The following is a 13,388-nucleotide window of genomic DNA, read 5'->3' on the forward strand; positions in this document are numbered from 1 at the left end:
TGGCACCCTATGACATTTGCTTGTTACAGGAAACAGGGTGCCAGGAACCTAGACATAGAGTGGGGTTTTCGACCTTCTATGTTCCGGCTGTATGTCACCAAGGTTCTAAAGGACGCCCATCCGGTGGTCTTCTTATCTGGATCAACATAGCACTAGACCTCAGTGTTTCTCAAAGGACCATCGAAACACCTGACCTTCAATGGCTAACAGTGCACTACAAAGGGGGAAGGAAACTAGAACTATTTAATCTCTACTTAAGGGGCAATAGGAACGGAGGATCTCTAAACTCTTTAGGCCTAAGTAACTACCTGTCTGCCTGTGACGCCAACTCTCTCGTCCTGCTGGCAGGCGATTTTAATTGCTGTTTTGAGCCTTTAGTCAAAGAAGATATTCTGGATACCAACGATGAGGATAACAGGAGGGGCATCCCTATTTTGAACCTCGAACCGATCCCTAAATTGACACAAAAGGCGATCGATATAAATGCTCTTTGCATGGAGTATAACTTGAGAGCAACGAATGGGCGTTCTAAATCAGATCCCATGGGTGCCCATACATACAATAGGACGGGCCACTCATCCAGAATTGACTTTGTTATGCTCAACTATAACCTCTGGCCATATCATCAAGACATGGAGGTTATAGAGACCTGTGACAGCGACCACAACCCTCTCGCTTTAACCATTTCTGTCCCCTGGCAAACTGGGTCTCAAGAAACCTCTAATCAGTTATGGAAAGCTTCACATGAGATTCTTCCCTCAAACTATGGCAGACGTCTTAAATGGGCAAGAGTCTCAGCGGATGAGGCTAGGATGTCACAAGCTGAAACCATCTTACTAGAGGCTGAATCTAGGCTTGATAGCACGAATAGCGATAGCAAGATGTTTTTATCGTTATTTACGGAGACTGTAACGGCACTAAGTGGGCTGTTCATCATTCCCAAACCCAGCTCCAGAACTGCTTCAAAGGGGGCCCTGAGAACAAGTGAAAAGTGGTTCACAGCCAAGTGTCGACTTGCTAAGGGTGATCTTGTTGCTGCAGTAAAAGGAAAAGACCAAGCTACCATCAGGTCTGCAAGGAAACTTTATAGGAAAACTGTGACTGAGGCCAAGCGGACATATGATTTCAACTTTTGGCGTGACCTAACGGAGGCGAGCACAAGGAAAGATGCTAAGGGGTTCTGGGACTTGCTAAGATCAAGAGACAAGCCCATTGATCAACAACTGACTTGTAATATCCCTGGTGTTGCCTGGTTTGCCCACTTTTTGAAATTGTATTCGGCTCAGACAGGGCCTCCGCAACCAGACCCGCTCCCAAGGCTCAGTTCCACAGATCTCCCACCAAATGAAGTCCTATTTACCACCTTGGAAGTAGAGAAGGCAATCAGGTGTACTGTTTCTAACAAAGCGGCAGGACCTGATGGGATCCCGGGCGACCTGATAAAAAATAATCCCCTATTTTGGAGCAGATTAATTGCTGCTCTTCTTAATAAGGTTATGTTGGGGGGGTCTTTCCCTGACTCTTGGAGGGGCGCTGAAGAAGTCCCCATTTTCAAGAAGGGTAGCAGGGAAGACCCAGCCAATTACCGCCCCATCAGTTTGCTGGATTCGACGCAAAAGGTAGCGGGGAAAGTGGTATTGGGCAGGATTCTGGAGTGGGTGGATGAAAACCAGATATTGTCTGATTTCCAAGCGGGTTTTAGATCAGGGACAGGCACCGTCGAGCAGACATTCCGCCTTTTAATGCTCTATTGGAAGGTAGTGGTGCTAGGAGGGGGCAGCTTATACTTAGTCTTCATAGACTTAAAAACAGCCTTCGACCTGGTTCCAAGAGCATTATTGTGGAAGGTCCTTGACGAGTTAGGTCTACCTCCCTATTTGTTGGCCTTGCTGATAAAATTCCACGAAAACAACTTTGCCCAAATCAGATGGGGTGCCCAGGGAGAAAAAACCCTGTGTATTCCAGTAGACAGGGGCGTCCGCCAGGGGTGTGTGCTTGCCCCCACTCTGTTTTCGCTTTACGTCAATGGAGTGGTGGAGCACCTTCTTCAACATCCTGCAGATGCACCATCCCTGGCTGGAAGGAAAATCCCGACGCTCCTGTTTGCGGACGACACCCTCCTGATTTCGAAATCACCTGCAGGCATACAGTCACTACTTTCCAGCTTCAAGGCCTTCTGTGACACCAAGGGACTGGCCATAAATATTGGCAAGACCAAATTTCTTGTCCTCAACCCCCCTAAGAAATCTGTTAAACCCCCCACTCTAGACTCTGTCACATTAGAACGGGTCAAAGAATTTGACTATCTAGGCATACGTCTTTGTGATAGTATGAGCTGGAAGGCCCATCACCAAAAAGTGTTTCTAACCCATAAGAGGGTTGTTGGTGCTTTACTTAAAGAGCAGCGTGCTTCCTCCATAAAACCTATTGGGGCACTTCTTGATATTTATAGGGGTAGGGTTGTGAGTGCAGCACTGTATGGCGCAGAACTTTGGGGTACCCAGAGAGTGGATACTTTGGCCCACCTAGAAAATAAATTTCACAAAGATCTGATGAGGCTACCCCAGAGCACCCCCACAATCCCCCTCTTGCTGGACGCAGGTACTCGTCCAATCTGCGAGCAAGCTAAATTACGCCCCTTACTACTATGGTCTAGAATTTGGAACGTCCCCGAACTCCACAGCTATGCAGATGCCCTAAAAGATGTACTGTCCTTACCTGGCTGGCATAAGATCGCCTGGCTCAGAGAGGTCAAGAGGGCATTATACAAGCTCGGTCTGGGAGCTGCGTGGGAAAATAAAACAGCACCTCCTAAACAAGAACTGAAGAAGGCTTACTGGTCTTGGGTGGATAACGAGAGACTTGGTAAATCAAATCACCCAAGATCTGTTGCCAACTTCTTGATGGTTAAAGATATCCCTTCCAGAGAACCATATTTGGACTTGATTCACAGTTCACATGATAGGGCATTATATTTTAAATTCAGGGTTGGGGTCTTACCTTTATGTCAGTTTACCTCTACCTGGAAACCACCACTGCAAACTGTACCCTATTGCCCATTCTGCGAGCTAAAAATTGAATCTGTCGCACACTTTCTATTTGAGTGTCGAGTCTATATGGCCCCTAGACGGAGGTGGTTGAAGCCTCTTTGTAGGAGCCTGGGAACTCGCTCACATCGGGAAGCTATAAGAATATTGCTCTCAGATACAAGACCCTTTTTTGCCATTTCTTCGGCTAAATTCCTAGGCTGGGCTTGGCGCATAAGATCTGCTAAACAACTGACGATACAGTAAAGTGTCCCTTTTTCATTTTTCATAAATTTTAAGATTATCTTGTGTAAATATGAAATGTTTTTAATGGTAATATGAATTGTAAATTGCTTTGTTTCGACCATTGTTTTTATGCTGTCATGTTTTGCTTTTATGATATGTTTCTATATCGAAATAAAGCTTTACTACATAAAAATCAAACTAAGCCTTTAGCGCAAGTTCAGTTGTTTACATAATGGCCCATTTTGTTAGCCTCTAATAGTGTTTTGGTTGAGGTTCGGCATCCATTTTGGCCTCCTCCCACGGGAGCTGAAGAAGGGCGCACCCTTCATGAGCACTAGGTACTGCCAGCCTTGGAAAGAGAAATGGGCTTGTTGTTTATGGCCAGACATGGAAAGAGAATGTGTTTGTTCCATTCCCAGCATTGGCTGCCATCTTGGAGTGTGTTCTTCTTCATATATCAACCACATGGGCCTGCTTAGTTTGTTCCATTACCGCATAGTTGGTGATGGATATTTCCTCTAAGGCCTTGTATGAAATGGCCTGCCTGAACTGCCTACCTTCTGAGATGTAAAGTCCAGGCTTGCCTCCTTGGAGTATGTTCTTCCACATATATCCGACACATGGGATTGCTTAGTTTGCCCCATCACCGCATAGTTGTATATGGTTATCCCCTCTAAGGCCATGTATGAAATGGCCTGCCTGAACTGCCTACCTTCTGAAGAGGTAAAGTGCAGGATTGCCTCCTATTTACTGTGGTCCAGCCTAGTACCTTGTGCTTGGATAATCTGACCTCTCATAGTTATTGTACCCAACAGTACCGAGGGTGCGAAGCCAGCAAGTGTGTTTCTATAGCTTAGTGAGCAAGTGGGACTCAATTTCACACCAGCCTCCTATCTTCTAGCCTTGGTCAATCTGGCTCTCAATGGTTTTAGTAGACTGGAATGAACCCGTGGGTGTGCGGCTAGCAATTAGCATGCAACTGCCCATCCCAAACTAACCCCAGAACTTTCTCCCACTGAGTATACCTCTAACCCCTTGATATGTCCCCAACCTCTACCCAGACTCTTGGCCTCCCCACGCCTCCTATCGTCAGCATACAGCTCTGCCCCAGTTTATTTGCTCATCTAGTCTTCCTTGGTGAGGAGACATGGCCGCGGCTGGTTTGGAGCTGAATCCTCTGAAGCTCATCTCTCCCAACTTAGACCTGGCTGGCCAGAATGCTTTACGAATCATATATCCCCCGAACCTTTCAAAAAATGCTGCAAAAAACTTCAAACATAGACTACTTAAAACTCATCCTAAAACCCTTATTCTAGAATCCTTCTTCTCCATCAACAAGGGTGTCACCATAAATGATCTCATCTTTCACTCTAAATGACATGCTCAATGGCGGAAGGCCAGTTACTCTCTTCTCAAGATCTCCACTTCCCTTAAAACTCCTCACGGTCTCAGAGTGACAGTTGCGCCCTACTCTGCCTATAGAGCTGAAGCCACCATCTCACTTTATAAAAATGGAACCATCCTTATCCAAGTCTCTGTCGGCAATCTAATGTTGCTTGATAACTTTTTCCCCATCATCATGAAGACAGTTTATAACTTCAGTGTCACTCCCTGTGGAGGGGCTGGCCCGCAAGGGTTCCCCAGACCATGCGATTTCTATCTCCCACCTCTTCACCACCAGCTGCCAACCTGACATCTGTCCCAAAGGGCCGCTCTAGCTACCTCAACTCAGAATAACAATTCCACCGCACTGCTCGTTGTGAACGTAAGGGTTTACCAGACCATGCAATTTCTATCTCCCGCTTCAACATCACCAGCTGGCAACCTGACATCTGTTCCGAAGGGCCCCCCTCTAGGTACCTCTATTCAGAATAACAATTCCACCACACTGTCCATTTTGAAAGAGCCGCTAGTGCACAGCCATGACAAGAGTCTACATGCTCCCCCCACACGGTTAACTGGCTCTAACTCCCCTAACTCCCCTAGCTCCACTGCTCACAACACTGCCCGGATTCCCCCCATGATCCATTCGCCCAGCCCAACCTGCAATTCCGACCTGGCCCCACAGGCTGGCAAGGGTCGCCTGCTGTCCGTCTCATTCTCCCCTATCCTACACAACCCTCCGAGCTCGCAGTTCCATTTCCCAGAATCCCTTGCCCCGGGGCCCACTCACTCGGCACCGGCCCTACTTGTCTCTTCTTCCACTAGCTATCCTCAGCCGCAGGGTCCCCGGGACCTAGCCTCACATTCCCATTCACACACCTCATTGGAAGACAGACTTAACGAGATTGCACTCTGCCTGCAACAACTTAAGGCAGATATTCATAGCCTATCCCACATCACTGAGGATCTGTCAGTTAATTACAGGCTAAGCCACTCCCTTATGACCAATCTCCATCTACGTTCGCTCCCAGACTGCGGTTGTACCTGGCGCCGTTCCCCCCTATCCAAGGTGAACCGCATCCCACCCCCCCCCACACACCCCATAGTTGGGCCTCCGCTCCGCACCCAAATGACCCCTGATTCCCCCCGATGTAGAGCGTCCCTGTCTGATAATGATATTGATTCTCTCCTACTGTTGGACAATCTGTCACTTCCCTTCACCCCCATCAAACTTCCATCTAATTGAATCAATCCCCACTAATCCCTTCAGGGAATCTAAGCCAACCACAAGATCTTTAAATGTGAACAACCTCACGATAATCATGCTGCGGATATTGCCGACCTCATCCTTGTCTAAGATCTTGACCTTGTAATGTTGACAGAAACCTGGCTAAATGACTTTGCCGCTCCCATCCTCGAACTTTCAATGCCTCCCAACTTTGATATCATTAGGTTGGATAGAACTAGTGGTCAAGGGGGAGGCATTAAATGCCTAAATCGTAGTAATCTAATAGTGAATATCATTCAGGCCGACCTCCTGCCTGCTTTATGCATTGAAGTGACAATCACCCATGCAAACTGCACACGTTCTACCACCCCCCTCGCGACAACCTTCCCTTTACTGAACAGATAATGGACCCCTTCACAGAACAGATCATGAACATTATTTCAGCCAATTCGGATTTCCAGGGCACTCAGATCTGCACCCAAATGACCCCTCTCTCCCCCCGATGTAGAGCCTCCCTGTTTGATCTTCCTTGGAGATTTCAGCCTCCACTGAAATTATATAAACAATGTGATGGTCAACAGCCTTAAATCCTTCTTCCCTGACCTTAACCTTATCCAATTATGGGACAGTCCTACGCATAACAAAGGAGCCACGCTAGATCTTGTCATTGGTAAGCCCAACTCTTTCCTCCTGGAATTGATCCTCCCATGTAACTTGACTGACCACTACTGCATCACCTTCCTCATCCTTGAATCGGTAAGAGCAAACAGATCCGAACCTAAGAACCCAAAACAGTTGAAAAGATGTTTACGGAACATCAATTCGCAAGACCTGACGGCACTCCGTGATAGCATTTTGCCTCCCCTCCCATGAACATGTCGGATGTCTATGACCTGACGGCCCACTATAACCATGCAGTGCTTAATGTACTTGACTCAGTAGCACCACTTCAGCTTGAAATCCTCTAAACTTCCCAAACCGTGGTTTATTGATAGTCAATGCCGAAAAAAGAAATGTAAGACTTGCAGAAAGGAAGTGGCGAATGCATCCCTCCCTTGAACATCTTTGTCAATTGAGATCCTTGCGAAGCATATACAATAAATGCATTAGATGCTCGAAGGCCACCTTCTTCAGAACTCAACTAGATCAAGCAAAAAAAGTCCAAAGAAACTGGTCGAACTTATCAAGTTCCAAGCTAACAATCATCCTAACCTCTTATATCTGGGTCAAGGGACACTGCCGAACTGTGAAGCATTTGCTGTATTCTTCACTGATAAGTCTGCTAAGATTGAGATGGAATTACGCTCGGCCTGTGATCACCTCTCAAGTGGTCCGCTGAACACCCTACGCCCTTCAGAGTCGAATATCACTGACCCTTCACAGCCCTTCCTCTCCAAAAACAATGCATCTTGGAGTCTGTTCCAAACCTTGGATGAACCCACTATGCACAAAATACTGTTGGCTTTGAAACCTTCCAATCACTACAACGACCCTTTGCCATCGAACCTGTTCCCGGAAGTGAGATCCTCCTTACTAACACTCTGGACGACGATCGTCAATGCTTCTCTTAAGCAAGGTGCTATTCCGGATTGCCTTAAATCGGTCAAGTTACCCCGATCATAAAGAAACCAAATGCTGATCCCACGGACCTTCTTAACTTTCGCCCAATCACTAACATCCCCACCTTAGCAAAACTCCTGGAGAAATGTGTGCTCGCCCAACCACATCGACCATTTCCATCTCCTGGACCAGTGCCAAGCTGGCTTCCCCCAGGTGATAGTACTGAGTCTGCCCTAGCGCACATCGTGGATGATACGCTTAGAATGCTGGATCACAATGAGTTGTGCCTATTGATCCGTCTTGACATCTCGTCAGCATTTGATACTGTCAAACACGATCTCCTAATTGACCTCCTGGAACATAGGATGGGCTGTCTAGGCCGGTTTTAAACTGGTTCTCTGTGTTCCTTCACAACAGATCCCAAAGCTTCAAGGTGAACCAATCCTTGTCACATCCTGCACTGGTCACCTTGGGGGTTTCCCAAGGTTCAGCACTATCCCCCACGCTCTTTAACTTGTCCATGGAGCCTCTGACAGAAATTCTAAAATCATCCATCATTGATTATCATATGTACCTGGATGATACCCAACTATACCTCTAGATTGCCTCCCCCGAAGATATTCAGTCCCTCAACTCAGTCCTGCTGAAAACACAAAGCTTATTGACAAGTAATCACCTGAAGCTAAATGCTCTTAAAACAAAATTCCTACTGGAGGATGTCTCATCTTAGGGCTACCCTCAGTTCTGCTACTGGGCACTTAACTGGCACAAAAAAATACCACCACATCTCTCCGGACATGCGGGACCGGAATTGGCTTCCATATGAAGGTCGGATACAGTTAAAAATTGCATGCATGGCTCACAAGCCCATCCACTTAAAGACCCTGATGTACCTCACACAGAAACTGGAGCTCTCTTGTGGTTCTAGAGCCTCCAGAAGTGCCAGCACCTTTTTGCTAAAACCACAAAAATTCAAGAAAAAAAAGACCTAAAACTGAGCATTCTCAGGAATAGCTCTGGGGATCTTGAACACATTTCCAACTGAAGTCAGGGTTAACGCTTCCACTGTCTTCTTCAAAACAGAAGTCAAAGGGCTCCTGATGAAGAAACCCCTTCCTTAGCCTGGGTCCTTCATCTGTTCTGGGTCCATACCCATTGACTCTGACCCAGCCACCTGGTTACGATTATCTCAGACAATTCTAGCCTGTGATCTTGTTGCACTGTCGATTCTGTTGTGTCTGTTTTTCCCTCAGGATAATCTTGGACAATTTTAGACTTTGATTCTGTTGCTTTGCCTATTCGGTTTTGTTATGCCCTTCATGATGCATAATCTGTAAAGCACTCTGATACCCTCGGTGCTCATGTTCACGCTATATAAAACTTTCAAAATAAATGAATAAATGAATAAATGAGCTTGACTGAGAACACAAGAGTAGGAGAAGTCATCAAAATGACTTTAGCGCCAAGAGGACTTGATGCCTATATTTTCTGCGTTTATTCTACTTGGAACTTTTGATGGCAAACTGAAAGTGCGAGATTCCAAAATTTGACAGTTCGGACTTGGTGCTTCCCTAAATGGTATCAGCAGCCTGATTTTTCCAACTGAAGGATTTTGAACTCCACAAAAATATCTAAATCAGAACTTCTAGGCTTTACACGACCCATGCTCTATAGACATCCACATAAAAGCACACCTAAGGACTTGTCAACCACCCCACAAAGACTTCAGTTGACTAACACTGACTTTCACTTTCTCGATTGCTTCCTATGGATACTTTTTTAGTTGAAAATGCATGACGCTTAATCGCCTCTACCGATTTATTTGGAGCCATTCTTAAGTGCTATTGCTCCCATAGGCGGGCAATAATGCTTGTTAATTGCCCCCACTGTAACTAGGGGCCCGAGCCTCTGATGAGTGTCTATAATAAGGGTACAATAATTAAAAGCTGTTGTTGCTCTGCAAATAAGCCAATAATGCCATTGAACCCCTCCTAAAAAATAGGAGGCCCTCTGGAGCAGGAACTGTGTCCTACCTGAAAGGCAGGTTGAAACGACAGCTCCATTCTCTAGTGGCACTCTCTGAGCCTCTTCTAATGCAGCCACTGGTTCACAGATGACTATTCTGACTCCACCCTTTGATTTTGCTCAGAGGAAGGCCCAATCAGGTAAGAACTTGTATCCCAATCCTTCCTTTCGCTGGCTGAAAGTAGGGACAAATGCTCACTGTAGGGAAGAACAGTAATCAATTGCAACACTAGGCTGAACCAAGTTGTCAACCTCCCCCTTTGAAAAACCTTAAGGCCGTGCTTAATTTGTACTTCAACAAAAGAAGAGAGGTCTGGTCAGTCATAGGACTGCCACAAAAGTGGAGCAAAATTTGGAAGAGTAACACACTCACTCAGTTTGAGTAGGAAGGCCCTCACACACCGACCTAGTCAGTGTCATGCTTCATCATCGGGCCCCACCAAAGAGGCCGAGTGCCTCTTCGGTGTGCTGCGACGCCAGAAAGACTGCGGAGCTGGTTGTGTGAGGAGGGCGTGATGTGAGTGAAAAAATAATTAAAAGTGCCTAAGAGGGTATCGAAAACATTTTTTTAATGAGTGATCCCTAAGACACAGGCAAGTGGTATATATGTGTCTGAATTTACATGCCATGGTTTTTAGGGTTTGGTTAAATTCAGCTAAATACCACAAAATTAATTAGTCAGTCAACATGTTTCTGCCATACTAGTGGTTTACATTTACCAAGGCATTCTTCAGGACTATACCCCGGCGGTATGGAAGCTCTAATAGTCCACCCTAACCTGGGGGCGTGAAAGTGAAAAAAGAAAAGGTGAAAAGGTGCTTAAAATTAGAAGAGCGGGAAGCTCATTCTAAAGAAAAAAGACCCCAAATTCAGGGGTATCCCTCGTCGGGGTCCGGTTTCCGAGGAACTCTGAAGGTTCAGAGCGGGCTGTGAGCGCTGAGGGCGATGTGCCAGGTGCGCTCCAACCCTCCTCCCGAGACCCATGGTGCAAGTAGCGCCCTGTTTTAAAGTGCTGAGATACCCCTGAATTTGGGGTCTTTTTTCTTTAGAATGAGCTTCCCGCTCTTCTAATTTTAAGCACTTTTTCACCTTTTCTTTTTTCACTTTCACGCCCCCAGGTTAGGGTGGACTATTAGAGTGTCCATACCGCCGGGGTATAGTCCTGAAGAATGCCTTGGTAAATGTAAACCACTAGTATGGCAGAAACATGTTGACGGACTAATTAATTTTGTGGTATTTAGCTGAATTTAACCAAACCCTAAAAACCTTGGCATGTAAATTCAGACACATATATACCACTTACCTGTGTCTTAGGGATCACTCATTAAAAAAAAAATTTCGATACCCTCTTAGGCACTTTTAATTATTTTTTCACTCACATCACGCCCTCCTCACACAACCAGCTCCGCAGTCTTTCTGGCGTCGCAGCACACCGAAGAGGCACTCGGCCTCTTTGGTGGGGCCCGATGATGAAGCATGACACTGACTAGGTCAGTGTGTGAGGGCCTTCCTACTCAAACTGAGTGAGTGTGTTACTCTTCCAAATTTTGCTCCACTTTTGTGGCAGTCCTATGACTGACCAGACCTCTCTTCTTTTGTTGAAGTACATTTAACCGGGGACTGAGAGAGTGTCCTTGATTCTCCCTACCTCTCCCTTTGTTGGAATACGTGCTTAATTTGTGTCAGTCCTTGCTGGTGGTGGGCACTGGCACTTATTTTTGGACAGTGGGGACCCACAGCAAGAGTGCAAAATAGAAGAGGAAAGAAAATGCTGAAAGAACATCTATTAAGGGAGAGATCAGAGATAACAAAGAACATATGGGAGTTAGATAAATAGACTGCAAATTTAGGGACAATAGGAGAAAGAGGCAGGAGGTAGAATAAAGACGAGGATTCATAGATGTCGGAAATCCCAGCATTTCACAACTTTGGTTAAGTTTGGGTTCTTACACGTATTTTTCTACAAATTAAGCATTGTTTTGATGTCGCTGTAGCAAACCGTTTTATTGTAAGGGTCGTCTGAGGGAGACTTTCACTGTTCCTGCATCTTTAAAATAGAAGGCATGGTACCTGGTGACATTCCCTCCTTTGCTTTAAGATAACTGTATGTACTAGGCCCAAGTACCGCCGACCCCGCTAAAGATGGACGACATACCTCCCAATGTGGCTGACAGTAAGAAGTGTGTGCCATATTTCTTAATGAGGTTCTCTGTGATCTGCTGAAGGCTCGGCCGCCGCCCCAGGAGTCTGATGTTGCGAAAGAATTCAGGAGCAAGTGGCAGGGGGGACCCCAGGAAGTCACGTCTTTCCACGGCTAGGTTATTCACCTTCCAACGACCAAACTCTCTGCAAAGAAAACGAAGATATTTAGAGCTTATTTATTCAGCAGCAAAACACTTTTACCTTCAGAATACATTGTTATCATCTGCTGCGTAGCGCTGGGACCTGTTTTACACTAATTCTTGCTTCTTATTCTCTGTCACACGTTTCATCTCCACAGAACAAAAGCCATTATTGCGAGCAGCTCGAGTGAATCTTCTTGGTACAGAAGGCAGCATTGCTGCAAAAGCTGCGCCTCACATTGATTTTGTTCTACTTGAGATGAGAACACAATGTAAAGTGATTTGTTGTTATTTTCACAAAGCTAACCAAACAAAAAATAAACAAAAAAAAACAACTTTTGAATGCACTTTGACAAGTTCTTGAAGGAAACTGAGTTTTTTTAGTTACAATTTGATTTTGTTGGATCATGTTGGGACACACGGGGTTGGAGACGTTGTCCTGCACATGTCCCACAAACAAGCATTTGCAATGCAACAGGTCTAGCATTTCCAAAACTCTCAAATGCTTGTTTGTAAAGGAGCCTATGAGCCGCTTTCACTTTAATCTCGTGCGCGCTATTTTCATTAGACGAGCTGTATCTAAAGAAAATTATGTGGCCGCCATGAAAGTGAAAGTACGGTATGGGGCGTTTTAACAAAAAAAAGCATTTATTTGTCAAATTGACTAACAAATGATTTTTTTTTTGTAAAAAGCCCCAGGCTGTGGTTTCACTTTAATGGCCGCTGCGCCCCTTTCCTTAGACGCTGCTCGTCTAAGGAAATGGGCGCAGCCACCAATAAAGTAAAATTGTGACATGGGGCAGTTTAAAAAAAAAAGAAGCTAATAAGTACTTGAGAATAAAATAACATGTGACCGTGTTTGGTGCCTCAAATAAACCAAAGGCACAGCCACCACTGTATGAGCGTGCCATGCTATGAAAAAGATAAAAAATAAAGTAGTGGAGGAGTGTGTGTCCTGCCTGCAACAGTTGAGTTGGCAAGAGAAAACCATTTAAGCAAATAGTGTTCGGAGGCTGTAATTAAAGCCTACTGAGTAACAACACATGTAACAGGGGGTGTCCTCATGGGAGGTATAAAATGAGACAAGGCAATACTAAGGAGGGACTACTACGCCAACTGACCAATGAAAAGCCACAGTTTCCAAAGGACAATGACACAAGCCAATGAAAAATATGGGCTGAGTGTGGGGCAGAGCTTTAGTCCATAACCCAAATACAGCATACATCGCAGACCAGTGCATGCGCTGCCCAGGCTCGACTTAAAAAGTAAAAGTATTCCACATGGGTAAGTTAACATAGCAACTGAACCCAACAGACCCCAGTTGGTGTCAATGGACAGTTCAAATATGTATCAAGTATCATAGATTATTGTCAATTGCAGTGATTTGTCTGTGCAAAACCTCACACGTCACCCCCTTTATAACTGGAATTCTCATATATGATGAAGCTCCCAGGAAGCAATATGGAAACCCATGCATTTCATGTCACTCTTAAATAATACAATCAAACAAAAGTTCAAAGTTCATACACAAAGTAATGAAGCATTAGTTTAGCAGACAAGCAGCTGAGTTCAAAAGTA

The 13,388-nt window shown here is 45.4% G+C and overlaps 1 protein-coding gene across 1 annotated transcript in view; it reads right to left on the reverse strand.

The window, feature by feature from the left end:
• The window catches only part of BRINP3 (BMP/retinoic acid inducible neural specific 3), a 1,009,588-nt gene that overhangs the window by 456,062 nt on the left and 540,138 nt on the right, over positions 1 to 13,388 (reverse strand). Inside the window, exon 3 of the mRNA XM_086964475.1 lies at positions 11,624 to 11,814. Within this exon, the coding sequence (XP_086820601.1) occupies positions 11,624 to 11,814 (191 nt within the window). The remainder of the gene's footprint in view (positions 1 to 11,623; positions 11,815 to 13,388) is intronic.

The sequence above is a fragment of the Lissotriton vulgaris genome, chromosome 1_1, assembly GCF_964263255.1.
Source record: "Lissotriton vulgaris chromosome 1_1, aLisVul1.2, whole genome shotgun sequence".
In the NCBI taxonomy this organism is placed as follows: Eukaryota; Metazoa; Chordata; class Amphibia; order Caudata; family Salamandridae; genus Lissotriton; species Lissotriton vulgaris.